This window comes from Bos indicus, chromosome 20, assembly GCF_029378745.1.
Source record: "Bos indicus isolate NIAB-ARS_2022 breed Sahiwal x Tharparkar chromosome 20, NIAB-ARS_B.indTharparkar_mat_pri_1.0, whole genome shotgun sequence".
NCBI classification, from domain to species: domain Eukaryota; kingdom Metazoa; phylum Chordata; class Mammalia; order Artiodactyla; family Bovidae; genus Bos; species Bos indicus.
The window spans coordinates 22,936,826-22,958,182 of record NC_091779.1 but is presented as its reverse complement, the minus strand read 5'-3'; the positions used below and the strand labels follow the sequence as shown (position 1 = coordinate 22,958,182).

The 21,357-nt window shown below is 42.3% G+C and overlaps 1 protein-coding gene and 1 long non-coding RNA gene across 3 annotated transcripts in view; one reads left to right on the top strand and one right to left on the bottom strand.

Moving 5' to 3' along the window:
- Nucleotides 1–21,357, bottom strand: part of ANKRD55 (ankyrin repeat domain 55) — a 113,176-nt gene that overhangs the window by 52,064 nt on the left and 39,755 nt on the right. For both annotated transcript variants that reach the window (XM_070774659.1, XM_070774660.1), the window contains exons 4-6: nt 17,156–17,286; nt 14,007–14,116; nt 1,460–1,520 (exon numbers count right to left, since the gene is read on the bottom strand). In XM_070774659.1, coding sequence (XP_070630760.1) covers nt 1,460–1,520; nt 14,007–14,116; nt 17,156–17,286 — 302 coding nt within the window. The remainder of the gene's footprint in view (nt 1–1,459; nt 1,521–14,006; nt 14,117–17,155; nt 17,287–21,357) is intronic.
- LOC109574644 (uncharacterized) lies at nt 235–3,720 on the top strand. Its single transcript, XR_002183120.2, has 2 exons — nt 235–609; nt 3,424–3,720. It is a non-coding gene; the product is annotated as an uncharacterized lncRNA (long non-coding RNA).

The window sequence follows — 21,357 nt, the reverse complement described above, 5'->3', positions numbered from 1 at the left end:
GTTACAACTACCACTGTTAGAAAGATCTCTGTCTACTTTCATTCTCACCAACCAGCCAGGGGCCTCCCAGGGTGGGGAAAAATAGGGAACTGTCACTTTGCTAGGGGATGTTTAGCTCCACTGAGTTGGGGACAGAAAGTTGGATGTCTATAAGAGAAATTTAACTTTAGGGTGTAAATGACTGAATTTGCCCCCTTTCATTTAATAAGTCCCAGTGTGGGGTGGGGGTGAAGGAAGAAGCTGAAGGTGTAAGAAGTGGTTGGCAAGTTGCCCAAAGTCTAGAAGTTCTTCATCAGCTGACACAGACTGCAAGCCCCCAGGCTCCCTGCTTTCACACGAAGGGCACTTTCTCATCTCTGGTTCTCATTTTTAAAGCAGAAGTTTAAAACAGTGCAATATTCTCTCATGTGGGGTTTTGTTTTAAACTACTGAAGACAAGGGGTAGATGGAAGCAGCATGTGACCACCAAGTCAGAGAGGTGTCCATCCTCAGACCCAGACTGTGAAGTGGGGACTTTTGATGTGCTCATTAATGCCAAGCCAGTTGGAAGGAGGCCTTTGATTCAAAGGCTCAAGGAAGACAAGAGGTGCAGCCCAGGAGAAATACGAGGTAGGGGCCCAGTCCCTGGTAGGGGGCTCCCTCCCACTCTGTCTATAGCAGCCGGTCTCCTTGAAAACAGTTATTTCACATTTTGGGGCATATACGTTTTCAATACTATCAGGCTTTCTTAAAGTTATCAGACATTCTTAGTAAAGTCAAATTAAGTTTACATTTAAAAATTCCATTAAAAATCAGATATTTAAATCCATTTTAAGAAGCTGGTTAAAGAAATTAACCTGGCTAATAAAAACCAGCCCTGTTTTTTTTTTTGTTTTTTTGTGTGTTTTTTTAATTTAAATAGATACAAGCCCCTCAGTGTCTCTGGGGCAGCTCTGCCTGGTCTGATCTACCCTCCCTCAGGAACTTTGTTGAGAGTGTTGCTCTGTCTTCTTGGACACCTGGCACAGGCTTGCCTTGCAACGTAAAGGAAACAGCAGTTGTGATCATTGGCATTAATAGTGTGGCTTCTGGATCAGGGAGCCTAGAGTTATTATCTATCTGTCGTCTTCCACTCAAAGAGAGAGCATCAGCAGCCATCGAAATTTTTGGTTCTCGAGAAGACAGGAAAGAGCAATATTTATTTTTCAATGTCCAAAGGGAAATTACAAAATCTCAGTGGTAGATAAATGCTTAAATACTTAATGCAATAAATCCTACCCGAATAAAAGCTATCCGCAGTGGGATAAATTTCTGCCTGAGAATTAATAATAGAGACACAGGCTTCCCTCTCAGGGTAGAAACACAAATCTGCTCCATCTCCTCCTTGCACCTTTAAGAGAGGAAGCTCTGTGGTTCAGAAAACCCTTCTTCTACTCTAACCTGCACAATGTCCAACAATTTCTTGCAAGGGCAGGCTCACCTCATTGTCCTGGTGATTAATCTCATTGAGGTTTGACTGTTGCACCAGGACGGTTAGGAGCCTGTAAAGAAAAACAGAGGTGTCTTTAAAGAACAGAACCTGTATGAGAACATGACATTAGAAATGCAATCTGCTGAAGGCCTCCAAATGACCAGACACCCTTTGCATTTACTAGGGGAGAGATCTATAGGAAAGAAGCCAGGGTGATTGGTAAGAAGGCCCAGGAAGGCAGGTAGGAGGAAGACCTCTGTCTCTTCTCTCCCTTCCTCCCTATCTTAGTGCTTCTGAAGAGTGAAAGGGAATGCAGAAAGCAAATCCTCAGGCTTACCTTATTCACCAGACCTGTATCCCTTTGGGTTCACTCTAAGAAGCAAAGTTGTCTAGTGCTTATTCTTTATTCGTTTTCCATAAACTTCAAGTGCTTTCAAATTGCTTCACCACTTGGAACCTGTGTCATACCTTCTAAATGTATAGGTTATACCTGGAGGCAGTCAGCATTTACAATTTTGCTTATTCTTTCTAAAACACAAAATATCTAAGCATGCAGTCGTAGTTATCAGTGTGAAACAACTGCTGATGATTCCCAAGTTCAAATTCTTATCCCACTTGGGCCACATACTTGGTTGACTGAGGTTAACACTCCATCTGTGGGAGAGAAGCAATTGAGTTTAGTACTTAGGAGCCCAGACTCTGGAGCCAGACTGCCTGGGTTCACATTCCAGTTCTGACACTGACCAACGCTGTGACCACAGGCAAGTAACTTAACTTCTCTGTGCTTATGCATCCTCATCTGTAAAATGGGGGGAATGAAAGTGCCTACATTATAGCTCAGGGTGAGGATTAAATGAGTTAATATGCAGACAGCATTTTAGGCATGCCTGGAGCACAGTGTTTTTTCTAGAATTCTTAACCGTGGAAGTTTTAGCCCAGGCTCCATCTCAGAATTCCCTGAGGAGATTTTTTAAAAACCACAAATACCTGGGTTGTATATTCAAGGTTTCTGACTCAGTAGGTCTGGAGAGAAGCCCAGCTTCTACTGTTTAAATAAACTGTTCAGGAAATTCTTGTAAACAATCAAATTTGGAAACTACTGAGGACGATGCTGAACGAATTAATCAATGAATATTCATTGTCATAGAATTGTGTCCCCGGCCCCCCAATTTATATGTTAAAGCTCTAACCTAGTGTGTGTGCATGCTCAGCTGCCTTAGTTGTATCCGACTCTTTGCGACCATATGGACTGTAGCCCACCAGGCTCCCCAGTCCATGGAATTCTCCAGGCAAGAATACTGGAGTGGGTTGCCATGCCCTACTCCAGGGGATCTTCCTGACCCAGGGATGGAACCTGAGTCTCTTGTGTCTATTGCATAGGCAGGCAGGTTCTTTACCACTAGTGCTACTTGGGAAGCCCCTCTAAGGCCCCCAGTGCTCTAAAATGTGACTGTATTTGGAGACAGAGCCTTTAAAGAGGTAGCTAAAATGGGGGCTTCCCCGGTGGCTCAGATGGTAAAGAATCCACCTGCAATGCAGGAGACCTGGCTTCAATCCTTGGTTCAGGAAGATCCTCTGCAGGAGAAAATGGGAATCCACTCCAGTACTCTCGCCTGGTGAATTCCATATAGTCCACGGGTTCAAAAGAGTCAGACACAGCTGGGCAACTAACACACACATATACACACATACATACAAGTTAAAATGAAGGATGATTCCAGTGGGCCCTAATCCCATTTGATTAGTGGTGGGCTTCCCTGGTGGCTTAGATGGTAAAGAATCTGCCTGCAATGCAAGAGACCCAGGTTTGATCCCTGGCTTGGGAGGATCCTCTGGAGAAGGGAATGGCCACCCACTCCAGTATTTTTGCCTGGAGAATCCTATGGACAGAGCAGCCTGGCAGGCTATAGTCCATAAGGTCCCAAAGAATTGGACATGACTGAGTGACTAACACTTTCACTTCACTTTTGCAGTGGAATGACCATTTGGAGAGATAGCAAGAGGATGGTAATTGAAAGCCAAGGAGAGAGTCTCAGAGGAAACCAAACCTATTGGCACTTTGATGTTGGACTACCAGTCTTCAGAGCTGTGAAAAAATAAGTTTCTGTTGTTTAAGCCACCCAGCCTGTGGTACTTTGTTACGATCATCCCAACAGCAAACTAAACTCACCAAGACAATAAACTGTTGTCTATGTGGAAACAATTTAAAAATTCAGAAATTATTTTGGAAGAATTATTTGAAGAATAAAATGGCTTGTCTTTCTGCTGAATCAGATTTTCATTGTTGCTCAGCTTAGGTTACACTTAAGGTCCTAAGTATTAAATTGCTTAATACTGATCAGAGGGATTGATCATGCTGCATTCATTACAAAGAGTACTTAAATGGGGATAGACTTCTTCAGTGAGGGTGATATAAACAGGAAGCTTAAGTGGTGGTTGGCTTTTTTTCTTTTTTAATTTTTACAGTGTTGTGTTGGTTTCTGCTCTAAAACAATGTAAATCAGCCATAATTATACATATATTCCCTCCCTTTTGAGTCTCCTTCCCTCCCCTCACCCACCCCTCTAGGTCATCACAGAACGACGGACTGGGCTCCTTGTGTTAAATCTAGTCTTATCACTGTTTTGGGGGAGCCAGGACAATGCTGTGATTTAAATCTGGTTTCACCACTGTATGACCTTTCTGAGCTTCTGATCCTCACTGCTGTAAAAAGGATAATAACAGTGATGGTGGTGGTGAGAGTTAAATAATGCAACAGGTGTAAAGTATACAGATTTTAAAGTATACAGATCCTAGTATACAGATTTTAAAGGAACAGTGGCTATGACTGAAAATGGCATATTTATTTTTATTATTTTTTTATGAGTGAATATATCTGTACCTTTATTTTATTTTTTTTTTTTACTTTACTATATTGATAAAATAAATGTGCCATATCCTTTCTGAATTCTAGAATTCTTCCATCAGGTGGGAAGATGCTACAAAAATAATTGCATTATAGTTAACATTGTTTTTTATGTTTTCCTTTACAGCTTCTTTATGAGGGGAGGGTAACTGGTGATTATCTTTCTTTCTCTCTTTCTTTTTCTCTTTCTCTCTCCTCCTTTCTCCTCCCCTCCCCTGTTCTCTCTTCTCTTCCCTTCCTCTCTCTCTCTCTGTGTCTCATTGGTGGCCCTGGTCTGATGTCTAGGGTACATCTGGTGTAAGTGCTGAGTGAAGGAGAGTGAGAAGGAGCAGGAGGTTAGTTGTGTCCAGTCTGGTTATCCTTGGCTGACCCTGAGCAGACTGAGATCATCTGCAGTGAGACAGGCTTTTCTGGGGCTGCTCCAGAGCAGCGTGATCACACTGGGAGAAGTGAACTCTACCCAGATGGGAATGGGGGTGGGGAGATCAAGAACTCTTCTCACATCCTGGGTGAGCCTCCAAAGATCACGGGGTGAGCCCTATCCTGGATATTTCTGTTTGCCTCTCAGATCCAGCCTCTGCCCTGCAGATTCCTGCTTTGAAGGCTGACCTCCAACAATGTCATCATGCAGGTCTCCTGCCCTCTGACTTCCATTGGGTTTGGTCAGTGGGAGAACCTGCAGGAGGAAGGAGAGGAGCCACTTCCCTTTCTGACAAGGACTGTTTTTCCTCTACAAAAGGCCTGGGCTCCTGCCAGGTGGCCCCTCTCCTGCACTCCAATTACAACTACAACACAGTTTCCAGTAAGAGCTTCCTTCCTCACCTCTTGTGAGCTCAGGGTGAAACATTTTCCTGCGTTAGGAGGAGAGTGGGGTGGAGATTGTCACCATCTCTTGTTAGTTGATTTCAAATGTGTTACTCACTCAGTCGTGTCCAGCTCTTTGTGACCCCATGGACTGTAGCACTCCAGGCTCCTCTGTTCATGGAATTCTCCAGGCAAGAATACACCATTCGCTTCTCCAAGGGATCTTCCCAACCCAAAGATTGAACCCAGGTTTCCTGCATTGCAGGCAGATTCTTTATCATCTGAGTCACTAGGGAAGCCCTAATTTCAAATAGCCTTTCATTAAACTTTCTTAGTCATCCCTATTTCATGTTTTCCCTGTCATGACTCTGAGTGATATATGCAAATGTATTCCGCTTGCTTCCATTTGATTCCTAAGTCACTAAGACTCATCAATCTTAAAGCTGGTACAGATTTATAGATGAGTATTCTCTCTCTCTCTCTCCCATTTTATGAGAACAAATGACCCAGTGCACTATATTGCTTGCCAAGGCCAGCACACATTGCCTTGGTTATCCAGCTTGGACAGAACCCAGGTGTCTGGTTTCAGCCTGGTGCTTCTATACTGTTCCGTGGTTCAGAGGCAGTCTGCAAAACACTTGTCCCACATCTGTCTTAATGACCAGTGGGCTTGCAGACCTCTTAGTTTTGTTTTCTTAGTGCTCCTGTTATGTGCTAAGCTGACCCAGGAGTATTTATCCCATAACCCCCAAGTCCATCTATTACCACTAGCTAAAACTCTGTCCGTCTCTCAGATCTCCAGCCACAGCATCAGGCCCACCTCCTCCCAGCTGTCAGGACAGCAGACCCAGGTCCCAGCAGACAGGCAGAGTGGGGGTGACGAGAGCACAGAGGCTGGGGCCAGACTGCCTCTGTGAGATCCCCTGCTCCCTCACCAATCAGCCAGACCTTGGACTCGTTAGGAAACTCTCAGTGCGCACATTTTCCTACCTGCAAAATAAACATAACACCTCTTTTCTAAAGATCTGTTGTAACTGTAAATGAGTCAATGCCCATAAGGCTCTTAGAATGGACTTTATATACTATAATAAATTCTATATAATGATTGATTTCTTATTACAAAAAGGTCCTACCCCTTATATCTTGGGGTCCCCTGATTGCCATGAGGTGACTTGTTGGCCAGGGAGAGCTCAGTTAGAAGTATCCTGGAAAGAAGGGAGGCTTGTCTCCTGGAGCTTCTCTGTTTTGCTGGCCCCTTGGTCTCACAGTCCTGAAGCTGGCTCAGCCTGGGGATGACTGAGGAAAAGGGTCCCCAAGGCTGCCGTCTGCTCTTGTCCCGGAATCTGCCCAGTGGTGGGAGTAAGCTGCCATGAAATATCCACTGCAGATTAGGATGCATCATCTCGAAACTAGAGAGCAGGACCCCGAAGAAATGATTTCCTTCCTCCCTCTAGCTGCAATCAAGAGAATAAAAAGAGGCAGAGCTGCCGGCACTTTGGCAAGGAAAAAAAAAAAAAAAAAAATCTGCTGGTAACCATGGAGACGATGAAAATGACTTTCAGAGAGCCCTGTGACTGCTTTCAGAGGAAATCGCTGCTTGCCTTCCAACTCTAGCATGCACAACATTGTACAAACAGAACTGCATGCTCTTTGCAGCTTTGTTAATGATCATGCCCCTTCTTTCACATCGGCGCCCTCTGAATGTCCTAGCCAAGGAAGCAAGAAGAGCCATGGGGAGCTGAAAGGGAGAAAATTCAGACCTGCTGAGGAGTGGAGTATTCAAAGCAGGAAGGGAACTCATGAGATGAAACTTGTGCTCCTTTGCTTTTGTCCATCCAGCGTGCCCTCGTGTTCTTAATGATAGGTCCTTCCTCCCTGCAGGAGCTTAGATTCCCCACTGAGCTATTGCTTGGCTAAGGCTGCACATTGACTGGTTGGTTTGCTAGCGAGTTGTTTCCATCAGAGAACCAAAATCTCTCTGGAGGCAAAGGGCTAATTGAAGTGTCCCCTTGGCTAGTTTACAAGCTGCTTCAGTTTGAGACTTCACCCTAAATAGTCTCCAGCAAGCACCGAGTGGAAGGAGTGTGTGCTGTTTGGAAATCTAGGGGTGAGTAGATTTTAAAAGGAGTCTGAGTGCCTGAGTACAAGTCCACAATGTGGCCAGCACATATGCTTATGATTAGAGGGAAAATATACATGTATGTACACTGACAAAGGCAGAGAAGGGAGTTCCAGAGGAGCTAATGGTTGAGTTTAATGTCCACTGGGTTCTAAAATCTTGCAATGCTCTACATCCCAAGGTTAAAACAAACGGGAGTGCTGTTCATACCCTGATGAATTCACCGGAAACGTGTGCTCCTGTCAGTGAGTACAGGACTGTGTGTACATGTACCTGTGTGGTTGTATTTTTTGTGGACCTGTGTGTGCTAAGGTGGAAAAGGCCAGGGTGAAGGCTGGTAAGTGGCGGTATCGGGGTTTCATTCTTTAGTGCTGATCAATTGCACCTTTTTATTTCTGTCTTTCATCATCATCAATATCCGCACTCTCATCATCATCGCTAACGCTCAGTGAACACTGACAGTTGATGCTGTTCAGTGCTTTCTCACATATTTTCTCGTTTACCTCTGCCTCCTTACCTAGGAGGTAAGTACTGTATTACTCCTACTTTCTAAAACAGGAAGCTGGACCTTAATATGTTAACTTGCCCAAGATAATCGTGTCTATAAGAGATGGAGCCAGATTCATCCTCAGCCAGTCTGACGCCTGGGCTGGCACTCCTGCCCACCCTTTACCTCCATCCAAAAAAAGGATTTTAGGTGGTTTTCAGATACATATAGTAAGACAAGATCACAAGAGGAAAGTAGGCAGAGAGAAAACGAGGGCAGGATAGAGCACACATAATTATGGTCCTATGTGCATGCCAGAGGTGAGACACAAATTGGGTTTTGAGTTTTCTAAATATATAAAGAGAGAAACCTGATCGTAAGTCACAGTGTCCACATAGTAAAAATAATTCATTGGAAGAAGCACAGGAATTCCTCCTTTAGTAGAAATTTTTCTTGTGTGGTTTTTCTGAAAAGATTGTTTTTGGACACAGAACAAAATATTTCCTGACAATCAGACAATAAGGAGTTCTGTAAGGCTGTTTCTTTTTTTGTTTTGACTACATGGTATGCAGAACTTCTTGGACCAAGGATTGAACCTGTGTCTCCTGCACTGGAAGAGTGGAATCTTATTTACTGGACTACCAGGGAAGTCCCATAAGACTATTTCGCATAAGGCCTCTCAGGGTAGACTGAGGGCTTAATGACAAAGTGTGGCCATTAAAATGAATTCAACAGGATCCACAGCAGTGGACTCCAGGAGCACAGCAGACCCGTTGGCAGGTTACTTATCTTCACACAAGCATTAGGCAATTCGTTGTCTTCTTGATGCCTTAGTTTTCTCTGTAAAATGGGGATAGAAATATTACCTACCACATAGAGGTGTGGTAACGGAGAAGGCAATGGCACCCCACTCCAGTACTCTTGCCTGGAAATCCCATGGACGGAGGAGCCTGGTAGGCTGCAGTCCATGGGGTTGCTAAGAGTCGGACACGACTGAGCGACTTCACTTTCAATTTTCACTTTCATGCATTGGAGAAGGAAATGGCAACCCACTCCAGTGTTCTTGCCTGGAGAATCCCAGGGACGGGGGAGCCTGGTAGGTTGCCATCTATGGGGTCGCACAGAGTCAGACATGACTGAAGCGACTTAGCAGCAGCAGCAGAGGTGTGGTAAAGGTTAGATGAGATAGCACATAGAAAGTCCTCAGAATTTTGCTCAGAACATGATAAATAATCAGTGTTGCTTGTCATCATCATGCTTGTTATAACTATAGACCTCTATGCTTCAATGGTCAGACAAGCTGGCCTAAAGTTGTATCCATTTAGAAAATTAAATAGTTAACAGATTTATATGACTTAATGGAAGGTCACTCCCTTCTGCATTATTATTTTAGAATTAAAAAGTGCCTGTAAGGCAGACTAAGATTTTTTCTTAGAAAGTGATTCTGAGTTCAAGCAGACACATAAATGGGCTATGTTCTTGGGCTATGTTCAAGCCCAAGTTCTTTGGCTTGGTTAGTGTTGCCTTGAAACATTTAAAGCAGATGTTATCAAACTCTTCCACAGCCATAAGATTTCTCAATAAAACAATGATAAAAGTATCTAGTTTTAAGCAATGTAATTCCATAAGAAATCCTTTCAATCAAGCTAGTTTTGAAATGTTCTCTAGGTAACAAAGTCAGCTGATTTGTTATATCGGTTGTACAAAACTAAAGGTTGGCCCTTGCCATCTTCCTCTACAAAGATTCAGTCCAAACTGCTGAGATTGCTGACTTAACCCCCTGAAAGGGGTTCAGGGTAGAGATCAGGAATGAGCCACCCCGTGCTCTGGGGAAAAAAAACTGGCAGAATAGGCCTGCATGGAGTTAGATATTTTCAGAAGAAGGTTTTATGAGCCCAATTCTTACATCTCTTCATATCTAGAAAAGCACTAAAATCTTTCAGGATAACAACTGCTTCTCGTGACTTGCAGTAACCTTCTACAAAAATACTTGGTTAATGTATGTACTCCCCCTTCACCAAAATCACATAGACACTGACCTTCCCTCTACCTCTTTGCAGTAGTTTCTCAGAGCTATCTGAAATGCTATCTCCTGGGCTATAGTCCTCATTTTGCCCCAAATAAAACTTAATTCACAACTCTTACATTGTATAATTTTCTTCTCTCAATAGTTGTTAAGGTTTAACCCAATTCATTTTTGGATAACATTTATCAGAAATGCTAATTTTGGTTTTGGAACATTTAATCTTACCCTTTGGGTTTTACTACTTACAGCAGCTAGCATTACCATAATTAAAGCAGATTTTATCTTCCAGAATCAGCAAACTGTCCATCTAGGACAATAAAACTATATCATTAGTACAAAGAAAATTTTATTTTTTTGGCTTCAGCTCTTCCAAAGGTGGTGACTGGGTCATTTGGGACAGTTTCATGAGAAGGGGAAACCACAGCTCTGTGTTCTCCCAATTACAGTGATGTAATGTAAGTCCTAGAGAGTCTAGAGTCATAATAAGAACTAGTCTGACAAATCCACAAAAGAGGAAGTATGCTTAGATTGTTTTTGAATATATTATTGCAGTGATTTCAGATGATAAGCCTACTCTATTGACCAAATTGAGGATTTTGATGCAAAGGCTTAGTTCACGCATCAGGTGCAATAGTTTAATGGCAGAGCCAGCTTCGCACCAAAATTCTTGTCCCCCTTTCTTGGATTGGAGTCATTGCCAGGATGTGGATTCTTTCTTGGTCAGGGACTATGTTCCCTAGTGCTCCTTCTGGCCGAATGACTCATCCTTATTAATGGAATGTGAGCAGAAGTGAACTGTGTCATTTACAGGCTGAGATTTTAAAGAAATAAGTGAGGCTTGTCTACTCTCCTCTTACCCTGTCTGCAGGCTGAACAAAAGGATTCTGTGATCCTAGGAAATAATGAAGCCACAAGCTGGCATCTCTGAATCATCTGTGGAGAGGAGCCACCTCCCCTGCTCCCAGTCCAGGAAACCTACATTGGAATAAACTTACATTATGTTAAAATGCTTTCACTTTTTACTTTCATGCATTGGAGAAGGAGATGGCAACCCACTCCAGTGTTCTTGCCTGGAGAATCCCAGGGATGGGGGAGCCTGGTTGGCTTCCGTCTATGGGGTCGTACAGAGTCGGACACGACTGAGAGACTTAGCAGCAGCAGCAGCAAGGCTTCTATGGTGGCTCAGATAGTAAAGAATCTGCCTATAATGTAGGAGACTCAGGTTCAATCCCTGGGTCAGGAAGATCCCCGGGAGTAGGAAATGGCAACCCACTCCAGTATGCTTGCCTGGAGAATTCCATGGACAGAGGAGCCTGGTGGGCTACAGTCCATGGGGTTGCAAAGAATTGGACCCCATCTAGGGTGGGGAACACATGTATACCTGTGGCGGATTCATTTTGACATTTGGCAAAACTAATACAATTATATAAAGTTAAAAAGAAAAAAAAGAATTGGACACAACTGAGCCACCAACACTTTCACTTTCCCTTTCCCTGGTGGTCTAGTGGTTAAGAATCCACCTGCCAAAGCAGGGGACATGGGTTCGATCTCTGGTCCAGGAACATTCCACATATCGCAGAGCAACTAAGCCCATGAGCCACAACTACTGAGCCTATACCTTAGAGCTTATCCTCCGAAACAAGAGGAACCACTATGATAACAAGCCCTGAACCGCAACTAGAGTGTAGTCCCTGCTCACCTCAACTAGAGAAAGTTAATGTGCAACAATAGAGACCCAGCACAGCCAAAAAAAAAAAAAAATATATATATATATATATATATATATATATATATATACACTGAAGACTTGGGTTTTATTTTTTACAACAGCTATGATTACCATAACTAAAGCAGGTGTTCATTTTCCAAAATTAGTTATGTAGATTTTGAAATGACTGCTCTGAGTGAGATAGGTAAAAGGCACCTAAGTGGAGTAAAGCAATGCAGAGTAGTCTTTAAAATGATGGCTCAGATGGTAAAGAATCTGCTTGCAATGCAGGAGACCCGGGGTTCGATCCCTGCTTGGGAAATATCCCCTGGAGAAGGGAATGGCTACACAATCCAGTATTCTTGCCTGAAAAATCCCATTGACAGAGGAGCCTAGCAGTCTACAGTCCACGGGGTTGCAGATGTGATTAACACACACACTCTTGGGAAAACAGTTTTTTTGTGACTAAATATTTTTGTGGGTTGTCTGGAAAAGTCATTCTTTTTTCATCAAAAGGTAGTCATCTTTTTCTGATGTCCACAGATTGTTAGCTCTGGCCTTGCTGTTTCTTCTCTAAACTTCCTTGTTTTGTTGGGCTTTGAGTAAATCTTAGTTTTTTATTATTGCTGGATATGATCCAATGATAATAAGAGGCAAGACTTGGTTGGGAATAGTCCTGGAATTTCCCAAGTCCTCTTACTTTAGTGTAAACCAGACTGAAATGAAGAAACCCTATCACCTCTCAACCTGGAAGGGGCTTTGGTCTCCTCAACCCCCACAGGCTTCAGTTTACTTCTGGACACAGGGTGTGGAGGAGACAGCAGAAGGCAGCCCCTGCGATGCTGGCCTACTGCCTAGCTCTGGGATATGAAATTCCTGTCAGAGGTCTGCTCTGTCAGCAAAGGTTCAGGAACTGCCTGGAGTGTTGCTGATTCCATACTGGGAAACTTTGTTATCAAGCTGCTAGGAGGGGCTTTTGAAAGATTGGGGATCCAGGCCACTCAGTACAGAGGACTGTCCGGCAAAGCTTTTTCCTTTGTTGCACAATCATCTTACAAGAAAGTAACTATGTGAGGACTTTCCTTTGCATGGCCTCCAGGATCACACACTCCAGGTTTTCCTGCTAACCCACTGGTTCCCCCCTGCCCTCTCAGCCTCCTTTGCTGGATCTTTGCCTCCTTCCAGCTGTTGACTTAAAAAAATGCACAACATGAGACTTGTGAATTAAGTTTTATTTGGGGGCCAAATGAGGACTGCAGCTGGGGAGAACTCAGGTAGCTCTGAGAAACTACTCCAGAAAAGAAGCAGGGAAGGTCAGCGTATATACAAGATTTTGGGGAGGGGGGAATATATGCAGTCCAGTGCTCATTTTTCCAGAAGGTTTATTCCAGTCTCATGAAGCTTTTGCTAGTCACAAGGAGCAGTCATCGCCATGGAGGATTTTAGTGCTTTTCTAGATATGAGAAGATATAAGAACTGGGCTCATAACATTGGCTCCTGAAAATATCTAACCATCTGAAGACCTGTTCTGCCGGTTTTCCCCTGAGCACAACATGTCTCATTTCTGCTCTGGACTCCTGAACTCCTTTCCTGGTTGTGGGGAGGTAAGGGGTGGGTGGGAGAGGGGTGGGGTTGGGATTTGAAAATCAGCAGCTATAGCAGCACATGATTTAATCTTTATAGAGGTAGATGTGTGCTCAGTTACTCAGTCATGTCCAACTCTTTGTGACCCCATGGATTGTAGCCCACCAGGCTCCTCTGTCCATGGAATTTTCTAGGCAAGAATACTGAATCGAGTTGCCATTTCCTACTCCAGGGGATATTCCTGACCTAGGGATAAAACCCTCATCTTTTGCATCTCCTACATTGGCAGGTGGATTCTTTATCACTAGTGCCAGTTGGGAAATACCCAGAGATAGATGGCAAGTGCCAGTGACAAGTGCCAATTTGTAGCTGACACCGCCCTTAAATGTTGGCATGACTCTGAGTTCAGGCAGTAATGTTCTCTTACCTTGTTTGATTTCCATCATAGCCCTCATCACTACTTGAAATTATACTATTTATTTGTTTGCTAGTGTGTCACTTAACTCCTTCACCCAAAAGTAAGACCTGTGAAGTCAGAGCCACTGTCTTGCTCAAGTGGGAATCTAGGGCCTAGAGCAATGCTTGGTCCATAATAATCACTCTAAGCATGCAATAAATATTGAATTAATCATTGGCTGACTGAGTGAATGAATATACAAATTCAGATGGTGACACATAGCATTTCTTATTAAATCAGAGACTAGGAGAAAAGGGTTTTATCAAAGTCAAATTGAGAGTGATATTAGAGTTGAGATTATTCCAGGCTATTTTGATTCACTGAGATGTGGTCCTGTGTGCTGCAAATGCCAAAGAAATGGATAGATTTTGTTTTTATTTGCTACAAGGGTTGGATTAGGTGAGCCTCTAATCCAACTTGGATGCATCCCGGTTTGAACGTCGTGTGAACCTGGCTACAGACGTACCTCACGTCGGGCTCAGCGGTGGCAGCGTGCAGTGGCAGACGGCCATTTTTATCTGGGATATTGTGCTTGGCACCATTTCTGAGTAGACTCACACAGCCTTCCAGCCATCCCTGGAAGAGCAAAAGCAATGTTATATAACACAATCCCGCATGACATAGTAACAGAGTCCAACAAACTTTCTCCAGTTTTCTTTCCCTCTCTTCTTTTGGTTTGGCTAAAAACATATTCTATTTGACCTGAAGTGGTTGGTTAAGGCCCATACCTCCCATTCAGACAGCAGAGGACTGAAGGTCTTGAGGTGTGGATTCTTGAGTTTTCTGGAGGACATCTGGGGCAGATGGACCCTAGAGTCTTCTGCCTCTGTCTCCCCAATTCTAGGGCCACTCCCCTTTTATACTCAGTTTCCAGAGCCAAAGGTGGCAAGTGATGAGGATGATTAGTCAACTCTAGACCCTTTTGGGCTTAACTTCAAATCATGCTAATTCCAAAACTGGATGCCATTGTCCGATTTCAAAACTGGGCTCCTACGTCATTATTTAATTTAATGTATTTATTTTTGGCTTCCCTGGGTCTCTGTTGCTGCACAAGGGCTTCTCTAGTTGCAGCGAGTGGGGCTACTCTCTAGCTACAGCGTGCAGGCTTCTCAGTGAGGTGGCTTCTCTTGCTGTGGAGCATGGGGTCCAGAGTGGGAGGGCTTCAGCAGTGGTGGAGCTTGGACTCAGCAGTTGTGGTGCATGGGCTTAGTTGCCCATCAGCACGTGGAATCTTCCCACACCAGGGATTGAATCTGTGTCCCCTGATTTGGCAGGAGGATTCTTAACCACTGGACCACCACAGAAGTCCCTAAGTCTTTATGTCCCAGACTTCACTCTATGCCTCAGTTCACCTACATCTGAAATATGGCCCTTCATCCTCTTTTGCGAGTTCTCTTTCTAGAAACCCCAAAGATAATATCTTTGTTACTCTAGTCAGTCTCTTTTCTGATCCCTAGGATTCTAAACTGAGCTCTACTCCAACGGCTGGGGCCCTGTCAGCCACTGACTGCCCTTTCTGCTCTCGAATATGGATCTATTACCAGCACCCTCTTATGTGTTCCCAATGTTGTTTTATCCACCTCTGAATTCCCCAAGACCTCTCCTGTGAACTCTCTGTTGCCTACAAATTCACCGGATTGAGACCTGATATTGCCACATCTTGATGCTTGACTCCTCCTTGGTTAGCACTTAAAATTGGGTCATTTCTCCACTCTCCCTCTGATTTCAAAGGGAAAATATAACTGCAGGCTAGTCCTTCCTTTCTGTTCATTAATACTTTAAGTAACTGTCCCAACCCTGCTGATAACTGAGCTTGGCTCACATGCCAAGGAGACTACCTCCAACATTCATCCAGAATCACTTGGGTTTCCCACCTAATTATAAATATGTTTATAAGTAAATTCAGTTATGATTATGAATAATAATATAATAAAACTCTATTTCTTTCCCTGCTTTATTCCATTCTTGTATAGTTAAGCTTCAAGATTACCCAGTAACAAGAGAAAGATTACTGAATATTTTCCCTTGCAATACTGGTAGTAATAAAAATGTTACTAAATGCATGGAAAAGAAAGAAAGCTAATGATAAGACCTTTCAGTTCTGAAAAGTCTAGAAAAAAAAACTTTCAACAAAACACAGTAAAATTCATAGGTTCTAAGATTGAATATGGCTTTGTAGAGCTGACCAATAATATCTGAGTGTTAAATAGAGGCAAATAGTTTTCAGTCTTGAGTCATAGTTTACTAAGATATTAAATCTGGTTTTAATTCCTAATGCCTAAATCATCAAGTTCTCTGATTAAAAGGAAAAATATGAGCAGGAGACCAAAAGAAAAGCATACTGGACAAATTTCAGGGTTGCCAAATTTTAGAGTTGCCAAAGTTTTATAGCTTTTGAAAAACAAATCTTCTGATGGAGGAGGATTTTAAGCATTTTTATCATTTTGCAACAGTCCGTGGAACTATGTATGTGGTTTTCTTTTTTTCTTCCTCAGAAAAGAAATCAGAGAACTATTGACTACATCTGAATCTCACAGTCATTATTTAGAACCAAAAAACTGGGTTTTGTACTACTATGTGCTGGGTGACTGCATGTGGTTCTCCTTCAGTTGTGACCAACTTAGGGTATTATTTTTACTACATTTTACAAATGAGGAAAGAGGTGTAAAGAGGTGAATAAATTTGCCTAGGACTACACCTCTATGGTAAGTTTATTTGTATATTGAGTTTGACTCTGTGACTGAGACAATTTCTGAATGTTCCCTTTGTCAAATTTCTCTTTAATACTTTAATTCAAACATTGCCAGAGAGAGTGGCGGGCTTCACAGTGTAATCGCTAAGACGCTGTCTATTCTCACCTCCAGGGAAACTCAGAAGAGCCAGTGAGGGGCCCTGCCTTGGGCTTCCAACAGAGGTGGTGTCAACAGTAGAGGGTAATGCCATGCTGTCATGCATGCATACTTTCCTATGCAACCCTGTAGAATGCGTTCCCAGAAAGAGTAGTATGCAACGGTGGCAACTCACTAAGCTCACTGCTCACCTCACCGTGATCTAGAGAACTTCTTCCCTGTCTCTTAAGTGGCTATCTAGCCCAAGAAATGTGAAATTTTGAATTTTAGAAGACGTGTGCCTTGATTTCAGTGTATTCTGTTTGCTTGTTGTCGTTGTTTAGTTGCTTAGTCACGTCTGACTCTTTTGCAACCCCATGGACTATAGCCTGTCACCCGTCAGGCTCCTCTGTCCATGGGATTCTCTAGGCAAGAATACTGGAGTGGGTTGCCATTTGCTTCTCCAGGGGATCTTCCCTACCCATGGATCAATCCTGCATCTCCTGCATTGACAGGCGGATTTTTTTTTTTTTTTTTTTTTTTTTATCACTGAGCCACCAGGGAAGCTCCTAGAGGCTTATTAGGAAGATCCAAAATGACTTAAATCCATGTTACCAATTCTAAGTGATTATATAAATGCTGGAGATGATTAAGGCAAAATTTCTTAACTTCTATTTCTATTGACCAGCTGCACAAATTGAAGATCACTCTTCTGCAAGTGGGGGCCCCGTAACAACACATCTAGTCCACCCCACTCCTTCACACCCGCCACAGATACAGTTGGTACCAGGTAGGTTGCCAGGCAGAGACTCGTGCGGCCATAAGCGTCCTGTGTGTTAATATTGGCTCCCATCTTCAACAGCAGCTTCACTGTGTCCACTTGACGTCCAGAAACCGCATGCATTAAGGGTGTACATCCTGGAATGAGACATTTCAACAGCTTTTAAAAATGTTTGGCTTGTGAAATTTATAAGTCAACTTTATTTGCCTGTTCATTTATTATGCTCTTTGCAGATGAACTACCCTCAACACAAATTCAGCTGTTGAGTTGAAGAGAGATGATGATTCTTGCTGCATTTATATTGGGTTGGCCAAAAGTTTTTTTTTTTTTTTTTTTTTTCTATAAGCCGTCTCTAGTAGTGCTTACTTGTTTCTAACTTCATTCTAAACAAATTGTTTGGTTGTACTGTGATAGCTGTCACATCAGTGTGCATTTAAAAAAAATTATCAAAATTGGTGAATTTTTGTAGCTATTTTAATATTGAAGATGGAAGAAAAAAACATTTTCAGCATATTATGCTTTATTATTTCAACAAAGATAAAAGCTCAACTGAAACTCAAAAAAAGATTTGTGCAGTGTATGGGAAAGGTGCTGTGACTGATCAAACATGTCAAAAGTATTTTGTGAAGTTTCATGCTGGAGATTTCTTGCTGTATGATGTTCCACAGTTGGGTAGACCAGTTGAAGCTGATAACGATCAAACCAAGACATTAACTGAGAACTATCAACATTATACCACACAGAAGGTAGCTGATATATCAAAATATCCAAATCAAGTATGGAAAATCATTTGCACCTGCTTGGTTATGTTAATCACTTTGATGTTTGGATTCCACATAAGTTAAGCAAAAAAACTCTTTTGACCATATTTCTGCATGTGATTCTCTACTTAAACATAACAAAAACATTTTGTTTTTGAAGCAAATTGTGATGGGTAATGACAAGTGGATTCTGTACAATAATGTGGGAACATAAAAGATTATGGGACAAGTGAAATGAACCACCACCAACCACACCACAGGCCAGTCTTCATCCAAAGAAGGTGACATGTATATGGTGGGATAGGAAGGACGTCCTCTATTATGAGCTCCTGGAAAAACCAAACAATTAATTCCAACTAATGCTCCCAGGGCTTCCCTGGTGGCTCAGATGGTAAAGTGTCTGCCTGCAATATGGGAGATCTGGGTTTGATCCCTGGGTCGGCAAGATCTCCTGGAGAAGGAAATGGCAACCCACTCCAGTACTCTTGCCTGGAAAATTCCATGGACTGAGGAGCCTGGTAGGCTACAGTCCATGGGGTTGCAAAGAGTTGGACATGATTGAGTGACTTGACTTTCACTTTCTATTGCTCTCAAATAGACCGACTGAAAACAGCACTTGATGAAAAGTGTCTGGAATTAGTCAGCAGAAAATACATAAGAGAGTTTTTATTTAAAAACTGAAGGAACTTTTTAGCCAGCCTAATATAAATTATGTATTTTTAGACCCTATTAAATCTTTTGTAATCTTGCTGTAATTGCTTGATTAAAACATTTTGTGCAGATGATAAAGTTTGTTTATTACTACCTTGGGAATCAGCATAATTTGGGACATAACAGGCAGGGTTAAGCCTGAGTTGGTTTGAACAATGCAGAATCTGGACGTATCTTTAGAAAGCAATGCCAACTAGGCAGACAGGTACAGCACACACTTATTGGAGGTGATTAGTGATACAAAATCACTGCAGATGGTGACTGAAGTCACGAAATTAAAAGATGCTCGCTCCTTGGAAGAAAAGTTATGATGAACTTAGGCAGCATATTAAAAAGCAGAGACATTACTTCTCCAACAAAGGTCCGTCTAGTCAAAGACAAGGTTTTTCCAGTGGTCATGTATGGATGAGAGAGTTGGACTATAAAGAAAGCTGAGCACCGAAGAATTGATGCCTTTGAACTGTGGTGTTGGAGAAGACTCTTGAGCATCCCTTGGATGAAAGGAGATCCAACCAGTCCATTCTAAAGGAGATCAGTCCTGGGTGTTCATTGGAAGGACTGATACTGAAGCTGAAACTCCAAAGCTTTGGCCACCTGATGCAAAGAACTGACTTATTTGAAAATACTCTGATGCTGGGAAAGATTGAGGGCAGGAGGAGAAGGGGACGACAGAAGATGAGATGGTTGGATGGCATCACCGACTCAATGGACATGAGTCTGAGTAAGCTCCAGGAGTTGGTGATGGACAGGGAAGCCTGGCGTGCTGCAGTCCACGGAGTCGCAAAGAGTCAGACACAACTGAGCGACTGAACTGAATACTCCCCTACTTCATTCTTCTTTTTCAAAATTGTTTTAACTCTCTTAGTTTCTTTGCTTTCTATATAAATTTTAGATAATTTTGTCTATATCCACAAAAGATGTCTTACTTGAGTTTGATAGAAATTGCATTAAACTTGTATATGAATTTGGGGAGCATTTCATGTTTACTATATTGAATCTTCTAATCCATGAACATGATCTCTCCATTTATTTTAGATCTTTGATTTCTTTCATAAGCATTTTATAGTTTAGAGTATGTAAGTCTTGAATGTATTTTGTTTTATTCACACCTAAAATATTTTTTATTGAGTGGTTTTACTTGGTATTGTGGTTTTAATGTTGATGTCCATGTGTTCATTTCTAGTATATATTAATAGAAATAAATTTGGTTTTGTATATTGATTTTGTATCCTGGGACCTTGCTCAACTCATTAGTTTGAGTTTTTGATAGGTTTTTTAGTATTTTCTATGTAGACAATCAAGTTGTGCAAAGAAAGGAACAGTTTTCTTTTTCAATATGTATGCTTTTTTTTTTTTTTTTTTTCTTTTCTTGCCTTTTTGCACTGGCTAGAACTCCCAGGGCTATGTTGAATATGAGAAAGAATGAACTTTTTTGCTTTGTTGCCCATCTCAGGGGTAAAGCATTCAGTCTTTCACCAGTAAGTAAAACGTTAGCTCTAGTGTTTTTTGTAGATACTATCTATCAAATTGAGGAAGATCCCCTCCACTCCTATCTTTCTGAGAGTTTTTAATAATGAATGTGTGCTAAATTTTGTCAAATGCTTTTTCTGCATCAATTGATATGATCACGTGGGTTTTCTTCTTAGCTGGTTAAAATGATACATTGCTTAATTTTTCAAGTTTTTTTTTTTTTCAAGGTCAGGAAGTAACAGTTAGAACTGGACATGGAACAACAGACTGGTTCCAAATAGGAAAAGGAGTACATCAAGGCTGTATATTGTCACCCTGCTTATTTAACTTATATGCAGAGTACATCATGAGAAATGCTGGGCTGGAAGAAGCACAAGCTGGAATCAAGATTGCCGGGAGAAATATCAATAACCTCAGATATGCAGATGACACCCCTCTTATGGCAGAAAGTGAAGAGGAACTAAAAAGCCTCTTGATGAAAGTGAAAGAGGAGAGTGAAAAAGTTGGCTTAAAGCTCAACATTCAGAAAACGAAGATCATGGCATCTGGTCCCATCACTTCATGGGAAATAGATGGGGAAACAGTGGAAACAATGTCAGACTTTATTTTTTTGGGCTCCAGAATCACTGCAGATGGTGATTGCAGCCATAAAATTAAGAGACGCTTACTCTGGAAGAAAAGTTATGACCAACCTAGATAGCATATTCAAAAGCAGAGACATTACTTTGCCAGCAAAGGTCCATCTAGTCAAGGCTATGGTTTTTCCTGTGGTCATGTATGGATGTGAGAGTTGGACTGTGAAGAAGGCTGAGCACCGAAGAATTGATGCTTTTGAACTGTGGTGTTGGAGAAGACTCTTGAGAGTCCCTTGGACTGCAAGGAGATCCAACCAGTCCATTCTGAAGGAGATAAGCCCTGGGATTTCTTTGGAAGGAATGATGCTAAAGCTGAAACTCCAGTACTTTGGCCACCTCATGGGAAGAGTTGACTCATTGGAAAAGACTCTGATGCTGGGAGGGATAGAGGGCAGAAGGAGAAGGGGACGACAGAGGATGAGATGGCTGGATGGCATCACTGACTCAATGGACTTGAGTCTGAGTGAACTCCGGGAGTTGGTGATGAACAGGGAGGCCTGGTGTGCTGTGATTCATGGGGTCGCAAAGAGTCGGACACGACTGAGCGACTGAACTGAACTGATTTTTGACTATGCTGGGTCTTCACTGCTGCATGGGCTTTTCTCCAGTTGTGGCAAGAGGGGGCTATTCT